At 42.4% G+C, this 16668-nt stretch overlaps 1 protein-coding gene across 2 annotated transcripts in view; it reads left to right on the top strand.

Moving 5' to 3' along the window:
- LOC110522547 (cytosolic 5'-nucleotidase 1A) overlaps positions 1 to 15489 on the top strand; it is a 52779-nt gene extending 37290 nt beyond the window's left edge. For both annotated transcript variants that reach the window (XM_036976154.1, XM_021601001.2), the window contains exons 2-6: positions 22 to 195; positions 6706 to 6835; positions 7977 to 8099; positions 13252 to 13439; positions 14019 to 15489. In XM_036976154.1, coding sequence (XP_036832049.1) covers positions 22 to 195; positions 6706 to 6835; positions 7977 to 8099; positions 13252 to 13439; positions 14019 to 14396 — 993 coding nt within the window. In that variant the 3' untranslated portion in view covers positions 14397 to 15489. The remainder of the gene's footprint in view (positions 1 to 21; positions 196 to 6705; positions 6836 to 7976; positions 8100 to 13251; positions 13440 to 14018) is intronic.
- The last annotated feature ends 1179 nt before the right edge of the window (positions 15490 to 16668 follow it).

The raw sequence follows: 16668 nt of genomic DNA, 5'->3' as shown, positions 1-16668 counted from the left end.
ATAATCTTGTTTTCCAAATAGCCCAAACCCCAGAATGCCGTGACAATCGCCGTCTCCTCTCGAACCCTTTTCAACATGGATGAGGAACGGAAGATCTATCAGGAAGAGGGAGTCGAGAAGTATATGGCCTACATGAATCAACAGGAGCACGAGAATGAGCCACTCATGCCAGGTGTTGCGTTTCCCCTTGTGAAGGTATATTAGAGGGATTGAATTAACTAAAGATTTGGCCTACTTGCATGTCTGCATATGGGAGTATAAGAGGGTGGGGTTGCACTACGACTTCATATAGATTCTGTATTGTGGGTGAAAATGAAACTTCATTCACTGTTGCCAATGTCTTTAGGCCTAGATGGAATTTGTGTAATGCATCAAGAATAGTGTTTTGCTCAGAATTACAATAGGCAATAGTGTTTCCCACAATTATGCACACCATCTATACATGAATGCATGAATGACACTTTGGCAGAATATTCTTGTTTTTCCCTATTTAAACTGTTCTACACTCTTAGAAGTAAAGGTGCCTGGAAGAACCTTTAGGGTTGCCACACCTACAGAACCTTTCCAGTTGAAAAAGGTTTCCTTGAGGAACCCCTCTGAAAAGTTCATTCGAGGAACCCTTGTGTAAAGGTTTGAAAAGGAATATTTTTGTGATGGGAGGTATTCAATGTTGAGCCTTTTTGATAATATATTGTAGAGGTGCCTGTCTATCAGATTGGATGCGTGGCTTATTGGAGCCGTGGCTTTCAGTCTAATACAGACCAGCCAGGTTGTATTTGGTCTAATACAAACCAGCCAGGTTGTAGATGGTCTAGTCTAGTACAAACCAGTCAGGTTGTAATTGGTCTAGTACAAACCAGTCAGGTTGTAGTTGGTCTAGTCTAGTACAAACCAGTCAGGTTGTAATTGGTCTAGTACAAACCAGCCAGGTTATAGTTGGTCTAGTCTAGTACAAACCAGTCAGGTTGTAGTTGGTCTAGTCTAGTACAAACCAGTCAGGTTGTAATTGGTCTAGTCTAGTACAAACCAGTCAGGTTGTAATTGGTCTAGTACAAACCAGCCAGGTTGTAGTTGGTCTAGTCTAATACAAACCAGCCAGGTTATAGTCGGTCTAGTCTAGTATAAACCAGCCAGGTTATAGTCGGTCTAGTCTAGTACAAACCAGTCAGGTTGTAATTGGTCTAGTACAAACCAGCCAGGTTGTAGTTGGTCTAGTCTAGTACAAACCAGCCAGGTTATAGTCGGTCTAGTCTAGTATAAACCAGCCAGGTTATAGTCGGTCTAGTCTAGTACAAACTAGCCAGGTTGTAGTTGGTCTAATACAAACCAGCCAGGTTGTAGTTGGTCTAATACAAACCATCCAGGTTGTAGTTGGTCTAATACAAACCAGCCAGGTTGTAGTTGGTCTAATACAAACCAGCCAGGTTGTAGTTGGTCTAATACAAACCAGCCAGGTTGTAGTTGGTCTAATACAAACCAGACAGGTTGTAGTTGGTCTAATACAAACCAGTCAGGTTGTAGTTGGTCTAATACAAACCAGCCAGGTTGTAGTTGGTCTAATACAAACCAGCCAGGTTGTAGTTGGTCTAATACAAACCAGCCAGGTTGTAGTTGGTCTAATACAAACCAGCCAGGTTGTAGTTGGTCTAATACAAACCAGCCAGGTTGTAGTTGGTCTAATACAAACCAGTCAGGTTGTAGTTGGTCTAGTCTAGTACAAACCAGCCAGGTTGTAGTAGGTCTAATACAAACCAGCCAGGTTGTAGTCGGTCTAGTCTAATACAAACCAGCCAGTTTGTAGTTGGTCTAATACAAACCAGCCAGGTTGTAGTTGGTCTAGTCTAGTACAAACCAGCCAGGTTGTAGTTGGTCTAGTCTAATAGAAACCATCCAGGTTGTAGTTGGTCTAGTCTAGTACAAACCAGCCAGGTTGTAGTTGGTCTAATACAAACCATCCAGGTTGTAGTTGGTCTAATACAAACCAGCCAGGTTGTAGTTGGTCTAATACAAACCAGCCAGGTTGTAGTTGGTCTAATACAAACCAGCCAGGTTGTAGTTGGTCTAATACAAACCAGACAGGTTGTAGTTGGTCTAATACAAACCAGTCAGGTTGTAGTTGGTCTAATACAAACCAGCCAGGTTGTAGTTGGTCTAATACAAACCAGCCAGGTTGTAGTTGGTCTAATACAAACCAGCCAGGTTGTAGTTGGTCTAATACAAACCAGCCAGGTTGTAGTTGGTCTAATACAAACCAGCCAGGTTGTAGTTGGTCTAATACAAACCAGTCAGGTTGTAGTTGGTCTAGTCTAGTACAAACCAGCCAGGTTGTAGTAGGTCTAATACAAACCAGCCAGGTTGTAGTCGGTCTAGTCTAATACAAACCAGCCAGGTTGTAGTTGGTCTAATACAAACCAGCCAGGTTGTAGTTGGTCTAGTCTAGTACAAACCAGCCAGGTTGTAGTTGGTCTAGTCTAATAGAAACCATCCAGGTTGTAGTTGGTCTAGTCTAGTACAAACCAGCCAGGTTGTAGTTGGTCTAGTCTAATACAAACCAGTCAGGTTGTAGTTGGTCTAGTCTAGTACAAACCAGCCAGGTTGTAGTTGGTCTAGTCTAATACAAACCAGTCAGGTTGTAGTTGGTCTAGTCTAATACAAATCAGCCAGGTTGTAGTTGGTCTAGTCTAATACAAACCAGCCAGGATGTATTTGGTCTAATACAAACCAGCCAGGTTGTAGTTGGTCTAATACAAACCAGCCAGGTTGTAGTCAGTCTAGTCTAATACAAACCAGTCAGGTTGTAGTTGGTCTAGTCTAATACAAATCAGCCAGGTTGTAGTTGGTCTAGTCTAATACAAACCAGCCAGGATGTATTTGGTCTAATACAAACCAGCCAGGTTGTAGTTGGTCTAATACAAACCAGCCAGGTTGTAGTTGTTCTAATACAAACCAGCCAGGTTGTATTTGGTCTAATACAAATCAGCCAGGTTGTAGTTGGTCTAGTCTAATACAAACCAGCCAGGTTGTATTTGGTCTAATACAAACCAGCCAGGTTGTAGTTGGTCTAATACATACCAGCCAGGTTGTTGTTGGTCTAATACAAACCAGTCAGGTTGTAGTTGGTCTAGTCTAATACAAACCAGTCAGGTTGTATTTGGTCTAATACAAACCAGCCAGGTTGTAGTAGGTCTAATACAAATCAGCCAGGTTGTAGTTGGTCTAGTCTAATACAAACCAGCCAGGTTGTATTTGGTCTAATACAAACCAGCCAGGTTGTAGTCGGTCTAGTCTAATACAAACCAGACAGGTTGTAGTTGGTCTAATACAAACCAGCCAGGTTGTAGTCGGTCTAGTCTAATACAAACCAGCCAGGTTGTAGTTGGTCTAGTCTAGTACAAACCAGCCAGGTTATAGTCGGTCTAGTCTAGTATAAACCAGCCAGGTTGTAGTCGGTCTAGTCTTGTACAAACCAGCCAGGTTGTAGTTGGTCTAATACAAACCAGCCAGGTTGTAGTTGGTCTAATACAAACCAGCCAGGTTGTAGTTGGTCTAATACAAACCAGCCAGGTTGTATTTGGTCTAATACAAACCAGCCAGGTTGTAGTTGGTCTAATACAAACCAGCCAGGTTGTAGTCGGTCTAGTCTAATACAAATCAGCCAGGTTGTAGTTGGTCTAGTCTACTACAAACCAGCCAGGATGTATTTGGTCTAATACAAACCAGCCAGGTTGTAGTTGGTCTAATACAAACCAGTCAGGTTGTAGTTGGTCTAGTCTAGTACACACCAGCCATGTGGTAGTTGTTCTAGTCTAATACAAACCAGCCAGGATGTATTTGGTCTAATACAAACCAGCCAGGTTGTAGTTGGTCTAATACAAACCAGCCAGGTTGTAGTTGGTCTAATACAAACCAGCCAGGTTGTAGTTGGTCTAATACAAACCAGTCAGGTTGTAGTTGGTCTAGTCTAGTACAAACCAGCCAGGTTATAGTCGGTCTAGTCTAGTATAAACCAGCCAGGTTGTAGTTGGTCTAGTCTAGTACAAACCAGCCAGGTTATAGTCGGTCTAGTCTAATACAAACCAGCCAGGTTGTAGTTGGTCTAGTCTAGTACAAACCAGCCAGGTTATAGTCGGTCTAGTCTAGTATAAACCAGCCAGGTTGTAGTCGGTCTAGTCTTGTACAAACCAGCCAGGTTGTAGTTGGTCTAATACAAACCAGCCAGGTTGTAGTTGGTCTAATACAAACCAGCCAGGTTGTAGTTGGTCTAGTCTAATACAAACCAGCCAGGTTGTAAGTTGTCTAATACAAACCAGCCAGGTTGTAGTTGGTCTAATACAAACCAGCCAGGTTGTAGTTGGTCTAATACAAACCAGCCAGGTTGTAGTTGGTCTAATACAAACCAGCCAGGTTGTAATTGGTCTAGTCTAATACAAACCAGCCAGGTTGTAGTTGGTCTAGTACAAACCAGCCAGGTTATAGTTGGTCTAATACAAACCAGCCAGGTTGTAGTTGGTCTAGTACAAACCAGCCAGGTTATAGTTGGTCTAATACAAACCAGCCAGGTTGTAGTTGGTCTAATACAAACCAGCCAGGTTGTAATTTGTCTAGTCTAATACAAACCAGCCAGGTTGTAGTTGGTCTAATACAAATCAGCCAGGTTGTAGTTGGTCTAGTCTAATACAAACCAGCCAGGATGTATTTGGTCTAATAGAAACCAGCCAGGTTGTAGTTGGTCTAATACAAACCAGCCAGGTTGTAGTTGGTCTAATACAAACCAGCCAGGTTGTAGTTGGTCTAGTCTAATACAAACCAGCCAGGTTGTAGTTGGTCTAATACAAACCAGCCAGGTTGTAGTTGGTCTAATACAAACCAGCCAGGTTGTAGTTGGTCTAATACAAACCAGCCAGGTTGTAGTTGGTCTAATACAAACCAGCCAGGTTGTAATTGGTCTAGTCTAATACAAACCAGCCAGGTTGTAGTTGGTCTAATACAAACCAGTCAGGTTGTAGTTGGTCTAGTCTAGTACACACCAGCCATGTGGTAGTTGGTCTAGTCTAATACAAACCAGCCAGGATGTATTTGGTCTAATACAAACCAGCCAGGTTGTAGTTGGTCTAATACAAACCAGCCAGGTTGTAGTTGGTCTAATACAAACCAGCCAGGTTGTAGTTGGTCTAATACAAACAAGTCAGGTTGTAGTTGGTCTAGTCTAGTACAAACCAGCCAGGTTATAGTCGGTCTAGTCTAGTATAAACCAGCCAGGTTGTAGTTGGTCTAGTCTAGTACAAACCAGCCAGGTTATAGTCGGTCTAGTCTAATACAAACCAGCCAGGTTGTAATTTGTCTAGTCTAATACAAACCAGCCAGGTTGTAGTTGGTCTAATACAAACCAGCCAGGTTGTAGTTGGTCTAATACAAACCAGCCAGGTTGTAGTTGGTCTAGTCTAGTACAAACCAGCCAGGTTGTAGTTGGTCTAATACAAACCAGCCAGGTTGTAGTTGGTCTAATACAAACCAGTCAGGTTGTAGTTGGTCTAATACAAACCAGTCAGGTTGTAGTTGGTCTAGTCTAGTATAAACCAGCCAGGTTGTAGTTGGTCTAGTCTAATACAAACCAGTCAGGTTGTAGTTGGTCTAGTCTAGTATAAACCAGCCAGGTTGTAGTTGGTCTAATACAAACCAGCCAGGTTGTAATTTGTCTAGTCTAATACAAACCAGCCAGGTTGTAGTTGGTCTAATACAAACCAGCCAGGTTGTAGTTGGTCTAATACAAACCAGCCAGGTTGTAGTTGGTCTAGTCTAGTACAAACCAGCCAGGTTGTAGTTGGTCTAATACAAACCAGCCAGGTTGTAGTTGGTCTAATACAAACCAGCCAGGTTGTAGTTGGTCTAGTCTAATACAAACCAGCCAGGTTGTAGTTGGTCTAGTCTAGTACAAACCAGCCAGGTTGTAGTTGGTCTAATACAAACCAGCCAGGTTGTAGTTGGTCTAATACAAACCAGCCAGGTTGTAGTTGGTCTAGTCTAGTACAAACCAGCCAGGTTGTAGTTGGTCTAGTCTAATACAAACCAGACAGGTTGTAGTTGGTCTAATACAAACCAGCCAGGTTGTAGTTGTTCTAGTCTAATACAAACCAGTCAGGTTGTAGTTGGTCTAATACAAACCAGTCAGGTTGTAGTTGGTCTAGTCTAGTATAAACCAGCCAGGTTGTAGTTGGTCTAGTCTAATACAAACCAGTCAGGTTGTAGTTGGTCTAGTCTAGTATAAACCAGCCAGGTTGTAGTTGGTCTAATACAAACCAGCCAGGTTGTAATTTGTCTAGTCTAATACAAACCAGCCAGGTTGTAGTTGGTCTAATACAAACCAGCCAGGTTGTAGTTGGTCTAATACAAACCAGCCAGGTTGTAGTTGGTCTAATACAAACCAGCCAGGTTGTAGTTGGTCTAATACAAACCAGCCAGGTTGTAGTTGGTCTAATATAAACCAGCCAGGTTGTAGTTGGTCTAGTCTAATACAAACCAGCCAGGTTGTAGTTGTTCTAATACAAACCAGCCAGGTTGTAGTTGGTCTAATACAAACCAGCCAGGTTGTAGTTGGTCTAATACAAACCAGCCAGGTTGTAGTTGGTCTAGTCTAATACAAACCAGACAGGTTGTGTCATCGTTTCTTAATCCCTGAAAACACACTCACACACACACACTCTGCAGGCTCTGATGACGGTAAACTCCAGACTGAGGCAGCTCTACCCCGACAGTGAGGAGCTGTTTGACATCGTCCTGATGACTAATAACCACGCCCAGGTCGGGGTGCGCCTCATCAACAGCATCAACCACTACGGTCCGTAAAACACGCATACAACGCGCTTTGACACGCTTACTGCAATGTTACAGCCACATCTACGATGTTATAAGACACACCTGTTTTGTAATGCAAAGTATGGGGCCTGTTAAAAACCCTATCTCAATCCCTCTCTCTGGCCCTGGTACACAGAGGCACAAACTTTAGAGAGAAACTCCAGCCCAGCAGCGGTTACCATCCCCTGGCTTCACACCTCTTGCCCTGACTACTCTGTTGCTAGGGGGTTGCAAAAGGCCCTTCCAGAACTCTCTTCCCCGATTAGATTCATGTGACCTGGTCAGTCAATCATAAGCTGTACCTGGTGGGGATTTCAAACCCCAACACAGTCTGTGCTTTTGTTGAACTTAGGGTTGCAGAGACAACATGTCATAAGAACCATGTACCACTTCAACTAATATCTGGACCTTCTACATGGACAATCCTGCCTCTGGACATTTCCTGATCAAGCATCTTTGACACTATACACTATCAACACTACTAGTTCCCTCCTTTGTAAAGTTGTGTGTGTGTCTGTTTGGTGAATAGGCAATAAAGTGTGGATTGTGTGCATCCCTATCTCCTGCTTGTTATCAGTCGTCTTACCGGGACTCTGGGACAGTTGTACCTATATATTTAAACCAGCACCAGTTGGTGGTGCTCTTTCTCGGGGTCCATTGAATGATTGGACATCCAATTTAAAAGGTACAATATGCAGAAATCGCTCCGTCATTTCCTTGTTGCTAAAATTCGAAACAAACAGACAGTCATTGTATCTAAACTGCTGTGAAATACATTTTCCATAAACAAAAATATTGTATTTTCACCTGGTATACAAAACCGAAAGTAAAAGATGAAAAAAATGTACTTAACGGGAAGCATACAAATAGAAGATATCTACCGCTTGTTAGACTTGCTTTCAATGAGAATGAAAGATCTATAACGCAAATTTCTATGTGCATTTGGTTGGGTCACCAAAAAGTTACATATTGCAGCTTTAATGCTGCTCCTTTGACCAAATATGTTGTTTTTATTGTTTAGGCCTCTTGTTCTTGATATGTAGTGGCCATCTTTGGCCACCACCCTGATGACTTTACATCACATTTCTATATGGTGATAATGTTTTTGTTGTTTCGTCTGACAGATTTAACCATTGAGAGATTCTGTATGACTGGAGGGAAAAGCCCCATTGGCTATCTGAAGGCCTACATGACCAACCTGTACCTCTCCAAGGATGGAGAGAAAGTCACTGAGGCCATTGAGGAGGGTAGGTGGTGATGACACTGTTTTTTAGCCTCTAGAGATTTAACTTGTTTAGCTTAGCAATGGTGCTAAGTCAACAACTGTAGATGTACATTGTGGTAACACGTTATAGTATAGCCTATAGATATAATGCATGGATGATGCTGTTGTAATAGGTTGTGACTCATTGTAATGGCTGGAATGGAATCAATGGAACATAGTCAAACATGTGGTTTCCATGTGTGATGTGTACGATACCCTTCCGTTTATTCCATTCCAGTCATTACAATGAGCCTGTCCTCCTGTAGCTCCTTGTACAACATCACGACACTTCCAGGAAAGCTTGTGAAACAGACCAAACAGTTCAGGCCGGGGTTTGAGAAGTCAATGAGAGAAGTGAAGAATTATTCCTTAGTTGTTCATTAAGGCACATCCTAGATTGGAGCCAATGTCTTAAGTAGTTGAACGTGTTATTATCCTAACTTTGTGAAAATGACACATTTACATTTTCGTCAAAACCTACTTTAAACTGAAGGAGTGGCTTTGATTTGACATCCTGCAGATGTGTAGTTCGGCGTGAGACAACTTAGACCTGATGACATGTATTTACGCATGAGATGAGTTAGCCAATGTCACCATGACACGGCCTGCAAGTGATTAATTACATACGTGTGTGTGTGTGTGTGTGTGTGTGTGTGTGTGTGTGTGTGTATATATATATATATATATATATATATACATACATACATACACACATACATACATACACACACACACACACACACACACACACACACACACACACACACACACACACACACACACACACACACACACACACACACAGTTCGTGGGAAGTGACAAAAAGCTCTTATAGGACCAGGGCGCAAATAATAATATAATAATAATCAATCATTTTGCTCTTTACTTTGTCATCTAACATATAAAACCTGGGGCGGCAGGGTAGCCTAGTGGTTAGAGCGTTGTACTAGTAACTGGAAGGTTGCAAGTTCAAACCCCCGAGCTGACAAGGTACAAATCTGTCGTTCTGCCCCTGAGCAGGCAGTTAACCCACTGTTCCTAGGCCGTCATTGAAAATAAGAATTTGTTCTTAACTGACTTGCCTAGATAAAAAAATTTTAAAAACTTGTTCATTGAAAATTGTGAATAATTCACCACAGGTTAATGAGAAGGGTGTGCTTGAAAGGATGCAATGTTGGGTTGTATTGGAAAGAGTCTCTGTCTTTTCCCACTCACAGTCTGTGCCTGTATTTAGTTTAGTGATGGCTGAGAATCCACTCTCACATAGGTACAGTACGTGGTTGCAAAGGGCTTAACTGCGCTATTTGCCAAGGATACTCTGAGCGCAGCCCAATCCAGCCCAACCCAATCCAGCCCAACCCAATCCAGCCCAATCCAGCCCAACCCAATCCAGCCCAACCCAATCCAGCCCAATCCAGCCCAACCCAATCCAGCCCAACCCAATCCAGCCCAACCCAATCCAGCCCAATCCAGCCCAACCCAATCCAGCCCAATCCAGCCCAATCCAGCCCAACCCAATCCAGCCCAATCCAGCCCAACCCAATCCAGCCCAATCCAGCCCAATCCAGCCCAACCCAATCCAGCCCAATCCAGCCCAACCCAATCCAGCCCAATCCAGCCCAACCCAATCCAGCCCAATCCAGCCCAACCCAATCCAGCCCAATCCAGCCCAATCCAGCCCAACCCAATCCAGCCCAATCCAGCCCAATCCAGCCCAATCCAGCCCAACCCAATCCAGCCCAATCCAGAAATCTGCCAGTGGCTTTTGATTAAATTTTCACAGAAGGCCTGCAATTTCAATGAGGCTCTCTTGTTCAGATATCGGTAAGTGGACTGGAGGCAGGGCATGAAAGGGATAACGAATCCAGTTGTTTGGGTCATCCGTTTCGGGAAAGTACCTGCGTAATTGTGCACCAAACTCACTCAGGTGCTTCGCTAAATCACATTTGACATTGTCTGTAAGCTTGAGTTCATAGTCACACAAAAACATCATCCAATGATGGAAAGACCCATGTTTAATCCGTGTTAATGCTGACAGAGAAGAGCTCCAACTTCTTAATTATAGCCTCAATTTTGTCCCGCACATTGAATATAGTTGCGGAGAGTCCCTGTAATCCTAGATTCAGATCATTCAGGCGAGAAAAAACATCACCCAGATAGGCCAGTCCTGTGAGAAACTCGTCATCATGCAATCGGTCAGAGAAATGAAAATTATGGTCAGTAATGAAAACTTTACGCTCGTCTCTCAATTAAAAAAAAATGTGTCAATACTTTTCCCCTTGATAACCAGCACACTTCTGTATGTTTCAAAAGCTTTACATGGTCGCTGTCCATATCAATGCATAATGCAGAAAATACACAAGAGTTCAGAGGCCTTGCTTTAACAAAGTTAACCATTTTCACTGTAGTGTCCAAAACATCTTTCAAGCTGTCAGGTATTCCTTTTCTAGCAACAGCCTCTTGGTGGATGCTGCAGTGTACCCAAGTGGTATTGAGAGCAATCCACTATGTCTCCCTGTCATGACTTTTGCGCCATCAGTACAGATACCAACACATCTTGACCACCAAAGTCCATTTGATGTCACAAAGCTGTCCATTACTTGAAAAATATCCTCTCCTGTTGTCCTGGTTTCCAGTGGTTTGAAGAATCAAATCAAAGCTGTCACGTGCGCTGAATACAACAGGTGTAGACCTTACAGTGAAATGCTTACTAACAGGCTCTAACCAATAGTGCAAAAAGGTATTAGGTGAACAAAGGTAACTAAAGAAATAAAACAACAGTGGAAAATTACAGTAGCGAGGCTGTATACAGTAGCGAGGCTATAAAAGTAGCGAGGCTACATACAGACACCGGTTAGTCAGGCTGATTGAGGTAGTATGTACATGTAGATTTGGATAAAGTGACTATGCATATATGATGAACAGAGAGTAGCAGTAGCGTGAAAGAATGCAGATAGCCCGGTTAGCCAATGTGTTGGAGTACTGGTTGGTCAGCTCAATTGAGGTAGTATGTACATGAATGTATAGTTAAAGTGACTATGCGTATATGATAAACAGAGAGTAGCAGCAACGTAAAAAGAGGGGTTGTGGGGACACACAATGCAAATAGTCAGAGTAGCCATTTGATTACCTGTTCAGGAGTCTTATGGCATTTTTGTCCTAGACTTGGCACTCCGGTACCGCTGACATGCGGTAGTAGAGAGAACAGTCTATGACTGGGGTGGATGGGGTCTTTGACATGTTTTAGGGCCTTCCTCTGACACTGCCTGGTGTAGAGGTCCTGGTTGGCAGGCAGCTTAGCCCCAGTGATGTACTGGGCCATACGCACTACCCTCTGTAGTGCCTTGCGGTCAGAGGCCAAGCAATTGCCGTACCAGGCAGTAATGCAACCACTCTCGATATTGCAGCTGTAGAACCTTTTGAGGATCTCAGGACCCATGCCAAATCTTTTTAGTTTCCTTAGAGGGGAATAGGCTTTGTCGTGCCCTCATCACGACTGTCTTGGTGTGTTTGGACCATTCTAGTTTGTTATTGATTTGGACACCAAGGAACTTGAAGCTCTCAACCTGCTCCACTACAGCCCCGTTGAAGAGAATGGGGGCATGCTCCGTCCTCCTTTTCCTGTAGTCCACAATCATCTCCTTAGTCTTGATTACGTTGAGGGATAGGGTGTTATTCTGGCAACACCCGGACAGGTCTCTGACCTCCTCCCTATAGGCTGTCTTGTCATTGTTGGTGATCAGGCCTACCACTGTTGCGTCGTCTGCAAACTTAATGATGGTGTTGGAGTCGTGTCTGGCCATGCAGTTGTGGATGAACAGGGAGTACAGGAGGGGACTGAGCACGCACCCCTGGGGAGCTCCAGTGTTTAGGATCAGCATGGTAGATGTGTTGCTACCTACCCTCACCACCTGGGGGCGGCCCGTCAAGAAGTCCAGGATCCAGTTGCAGAGGGAGGTGTTTAGACCCAGGATCCTTAGCTTAGTGTTGAGCTTTGAGGGCGCTTTGGTGTTGAACGCTGAGCTGCTTAATTCTTGCTCCAAAAACTCCCGCTGCTTATTTTTCAAATTGGCATGTTTGTTTCTAAATGTCTGCGTAAGAGTGAAGGATTCATCGAGTTGTGACATAGTACTTTTGCACATATAACACAATGTGGATGAGGAAAGGCACTACTCCCAATATAAGTGAACCACAAATCAATGTAGTTCTCATCATATTAGCGCCTCCTCAATGGTCCAACGTCCTGTTGTTCAGTGCTTTCCCAGACAAGGGGGCAGTAGCTCTTCGGCTGCATCGGATTCACAACTGTCAGTGTTCATAATAGCTGAGCTAACAACAAATTTAAAATTACTGATGCTAGCATTGGATGTGGTTGTGGAAGCAGAACAACTTGTGTCGTCGACAGGTACAGATGTAGTACTGCTGGTAGTAGCAGTACTACCAGTAGAGCTGGTATGTGTCTCTATGGACGCGGGCCTTACTTTTTTTTTAACCATTTATACATTTTCAAGTCAACGGAATGAGTGGAATTAGTGGAATTCCCGTTAGAGAGTAAGGGTTAATGTGATTGGATGTTAATTTGACTAGGCTACCTGTATTTGACATTGTGTTACTTCGCTGATCACTAAATGGTTTAATTTTATTTTTGCCAGTGAAACAAGGCTACTAATTGTTTTTTTATTTTCATTTTAAAAATTGTGAATCAGATATTTATTTGTCGTACCCCCGACGGCATTACGTGTACCCCAGTTTGGGAAAACCTGCACTAGACACTATTTATGGGGGTTATTAGTAAGAATTAAATCAATCAATAAGAATATAACAAGGTTCTTCACATTTTGAGATCAGTTGAGTCATCTTAAAATCAATAATTATACTCTTAAATTGATCTGAGGCCTGAAATGGCCAATCCAGATTCAAATCCAGATTCAAATCAATTCCTAGGACAAGGACCAGGGGTTGGCTGCTTCGAGCAACAAATAAATTCCAGCAACAAAAAAATGTGTATTCTGGTTTATGGACACGTTTCTTTGGAACAGAAATATTTAAAGATTATTAACTATTATTAATATTTAAAGATTATGAGATTATTTGTTATGAGAATGTATAAAACCCTAATAATATTTTATAAACAGGCATTGCTGCAGCGACCATGTTTGCATCTGGAGATGTGGAGAACCAGCTGTCCGACACACAGCTGAAAGTAGCTTTTGACGGAGACGCAGTCCTCTTCTCTGATGAGTCGGAGATCATCGCGAAACAACGTGGCCTGGATAAGTTCTTTGAGCACGAGCAGGAGTTTGAGAACATACCTCTTAAAAAGGTGATCACGAGAGGACTCTGAAGTACTGCATGTCTACATTTTATGTAAATGTTTGACATTGTTTTTTTTCTTCAGATTTCCTTATTTGGAGTCTCCTACACTGTTAGAAAAAAATGGGCTATCTACAATGTAAAGGGGTTATTTGGCTGTCCCCATAGGAAACCGTTTTTGGTTCCAGGTAGAACCCTTTCCACAGAGGGTTTTACATGAAACTCAAAAGGGTTCTACCCGGGACCAAAAAGGGTTCTACCGGGAACCAAACAGGGTTATCCTGTGGGGACAGCCGAATAACCCTTTTGTAACCCTTTTTTATAAGAGTGTATATAGGGGTTATAGATTTTCAACTAACTAGCAACCAACTTTTTAACTAACTGTCACACTATCCCTAATCCCTTAATTGTACCAAGTTGTTGCAAATCAACATTGGCAGTTAATATCTTGGTGATAGTTTGAACATCTTAAGACCATCTATAAAAGAGGACTGTCCCAATAACCCATTGATATGTATTATTTACTTAGATTTTGGACAAAAGTAAAAACAATGCTATGCTAACCCTATGTCTCATTTGTTTCTCTCAGGGTCCCTTGAAGTGTTTCCTGGAGGTGCTGGGGAAGCTCCAGAGAAAGTTCTACGCCAAGAACGAGCGTATGACCTGCCCCATTCGTACCTACTTGGTAACAGCCCGCAGTGCAGCCAGCTCAGGGGCCCGTGTCCTCAAGACGCTCAGGAGCTGGGGCCTGGAGATCGACGAAGCCCTGTTCCTAGCCGGGGCCCCCAAAGGGCCTCTCCTGCAAATGATCCGTCCCCACATATTCTTTGACGACCAGATGTTCCACATCGAGGGAGCCAAGGAGCTGGGGACCATCGCTGCACACGTGCCTTATGGGATCGGACAGAAGTATCACAAGGGGGAACTTATTGAGCAGCCTGACAAAGATGTCAAAGACAAGAAGTAAAGAGCCTCCTAGTGGTGGGTAGATATCATATGTTATGCAAATGCTTAGTTGCACACAACCCTGTCATCAGCTGTAGGACCTTTATTGTTTATCAGAATTTTATATTATTTCTCTTTTTTACACATTATTACAAACATCTTTATCAGATAATATTGTATCAACAGGAGAAAAAAACACATTGTTTAGGACTGTAGATGTAATACTCACATCAGGGACCAATGTCACCTAATGTTCTCTGTCATGAGGAGAGAAAGGATCACTTTCCTACAATCCTCATCACCATCACATTGTAGTCTTTAATAGTATTTGGTAAAATATGTAGTTTTTTTAATGAAAATGTCATAGGGTGTTCAAATTTTACACATGAAAGTATATTTAGAAAAGTGTATTTTATATCTTTAGATATGTGCACTCTAGTGCACTAACAAGGTAGAATGGTTATTGATATGAAGCGCTGAAAAAATATATGCGTTTTGGTTTTACTGCACACCATACAAAACAGACATTAACACATTATTTATTTATTATTTACACTTAGATGCAGTCGGGATCTTAAGCACTTACAAACTCGTACCATATTATACGAATTGCATTTTTTTTTTGCAGGACATGACATATCATACAAAATGGATGATGTAGTACACAATTGTGCATATTTTTCGGGGACCCATTTTGGCTCGTGAGGACGACTTTAAAAAATATTGTCTGAAATGTACTGAACTTTAGAAGCAAAACTTCAATGTTCAATCCCCCTTTACTATCCATGCATTGTTCTAATCTATTTCATTTTCTTATTCCATTTAATAATACTTGTTTTTAGATGCAAGAAACCTCACCTTGCTCTTAGTAAAGCTGTATTAGGCTATATGTTATATCAAAACCTCAAGCAAGCTAGTTCAACATATCTGTTTCACGAGTAAAATGTTACGTGTCAGGCGTTCTGTTTCAAATAGTTTACAGCTGAATATACACAATGTTTTGTTTATTTTTTTCAGTTTTAACTGAACCTAAAGGGTTCTATATATAAATGCAATATATAAAGTGTTTTTCCCATGTTTCATGAGCTGAAATAAAAGATCCCAGAAATGTTCCATACACACAAAAAGCTTATTTCTCTCAAATGTTGTGCACAAATTTACATCCCTGTTAGTGAGCATTTATCCTTTGCCAAGATAATCTATAAATCTGACAGGTGTGGCATATCAAGAAGCTGATGATACAGCATGATCATTACACACCTTGTGTGCACCTTGTGCTGGGGAAAATAAAATGTGCCGTTTTGTCACACACACAATGCCACAGATGTATGAAGTTTTGAAGGAGCATTCAATTGGCATGCTGAATGCAGGAATGTCTACCAGAGCTGTTGCCAGAGAATTGAATGTTCACTGCTATACCATAAGCCGCCTCCAACGTTGTTCTAGAGAATTTGGCAGTACGTACAACCGGCCTCACAACCGCAGACCACGTCAGCCAAGGACCTCGACATCCGGTTTCTTCACCTGTGGAATCGTCTGAGACCAGTCAACCGGACAGCTGATGAAACTGAGGAGTATTTCTGTCCCCAGTAAAGCCCTTTTGTGGGGAAAAACTCAATCTGATTGACTGGGCCTTGCTCCCAAGTGGGTGGGCCCACGCCCTTGCCCAGTCATGTGAAATCCATAGATTAGGGCCTAATGAATCTATTTTAATTGACTCATTTCCTGATATGAACTGTAATAGATGTGAATGACTGATTCACGTTTTTATGTATTAACAAATCTCACCGGTAGATGGTGTTGCTGGATACAAAATGGGAGATTATTTTTTTCCACTGGTTTGTGTTGTTTACATTGGCCTTTGCTCTAGCATTGTTTTTGCTCTCACATGCACATTCACTTGTGTTTTAAAACTAGACTAAACCAATCAAATATCTAACAAACTAATTCTGATTCTAGAGCACAATGCTCCATACGTCATATTTCCCCTGTTTGAGTTGATCGAGACCCTTGTTTTATATTCTCTTCCATGCACTTGCAAGAACATAACACTAGAGGGCACTCTCATTCACACTATTTACATGAGGCATTTTCTGCCTGTCGGGCAACAGACTGCATCTCTCCATGAGCTGGGCCCAGCCTGCAGTTTCCATGGATACTCTGGGTGCTGCTGACACCAGGAGGACTGAGTAGGCGCCGCTTGTTTAAGACACAATTAATAACAAAGGATTAGAGGCACATCGTACCCTGCTGCTTTCTATGAGAGACACGGCATCCTCATCACACAGCCACTA

This window comes from Oncorhynchus mykiss, chromosome 4, assembly GCF_013265735.2.
Source record: "Oncorhynchus mykiss isolate Arlee chromosome 4, USDA_OmykA_1.1, whole genome shotgun sequence".
Classification (NCBI taxonomy): Eukaryota; Metazoa; Chordata; class Actinopteri; order Salmoniformes; family Salmonidae; genus Oncorhynchus; species Oncorhynchus mykiss.
This window is presented reverse-complemented; position numbering and strand designations above follow the sequence as displayed.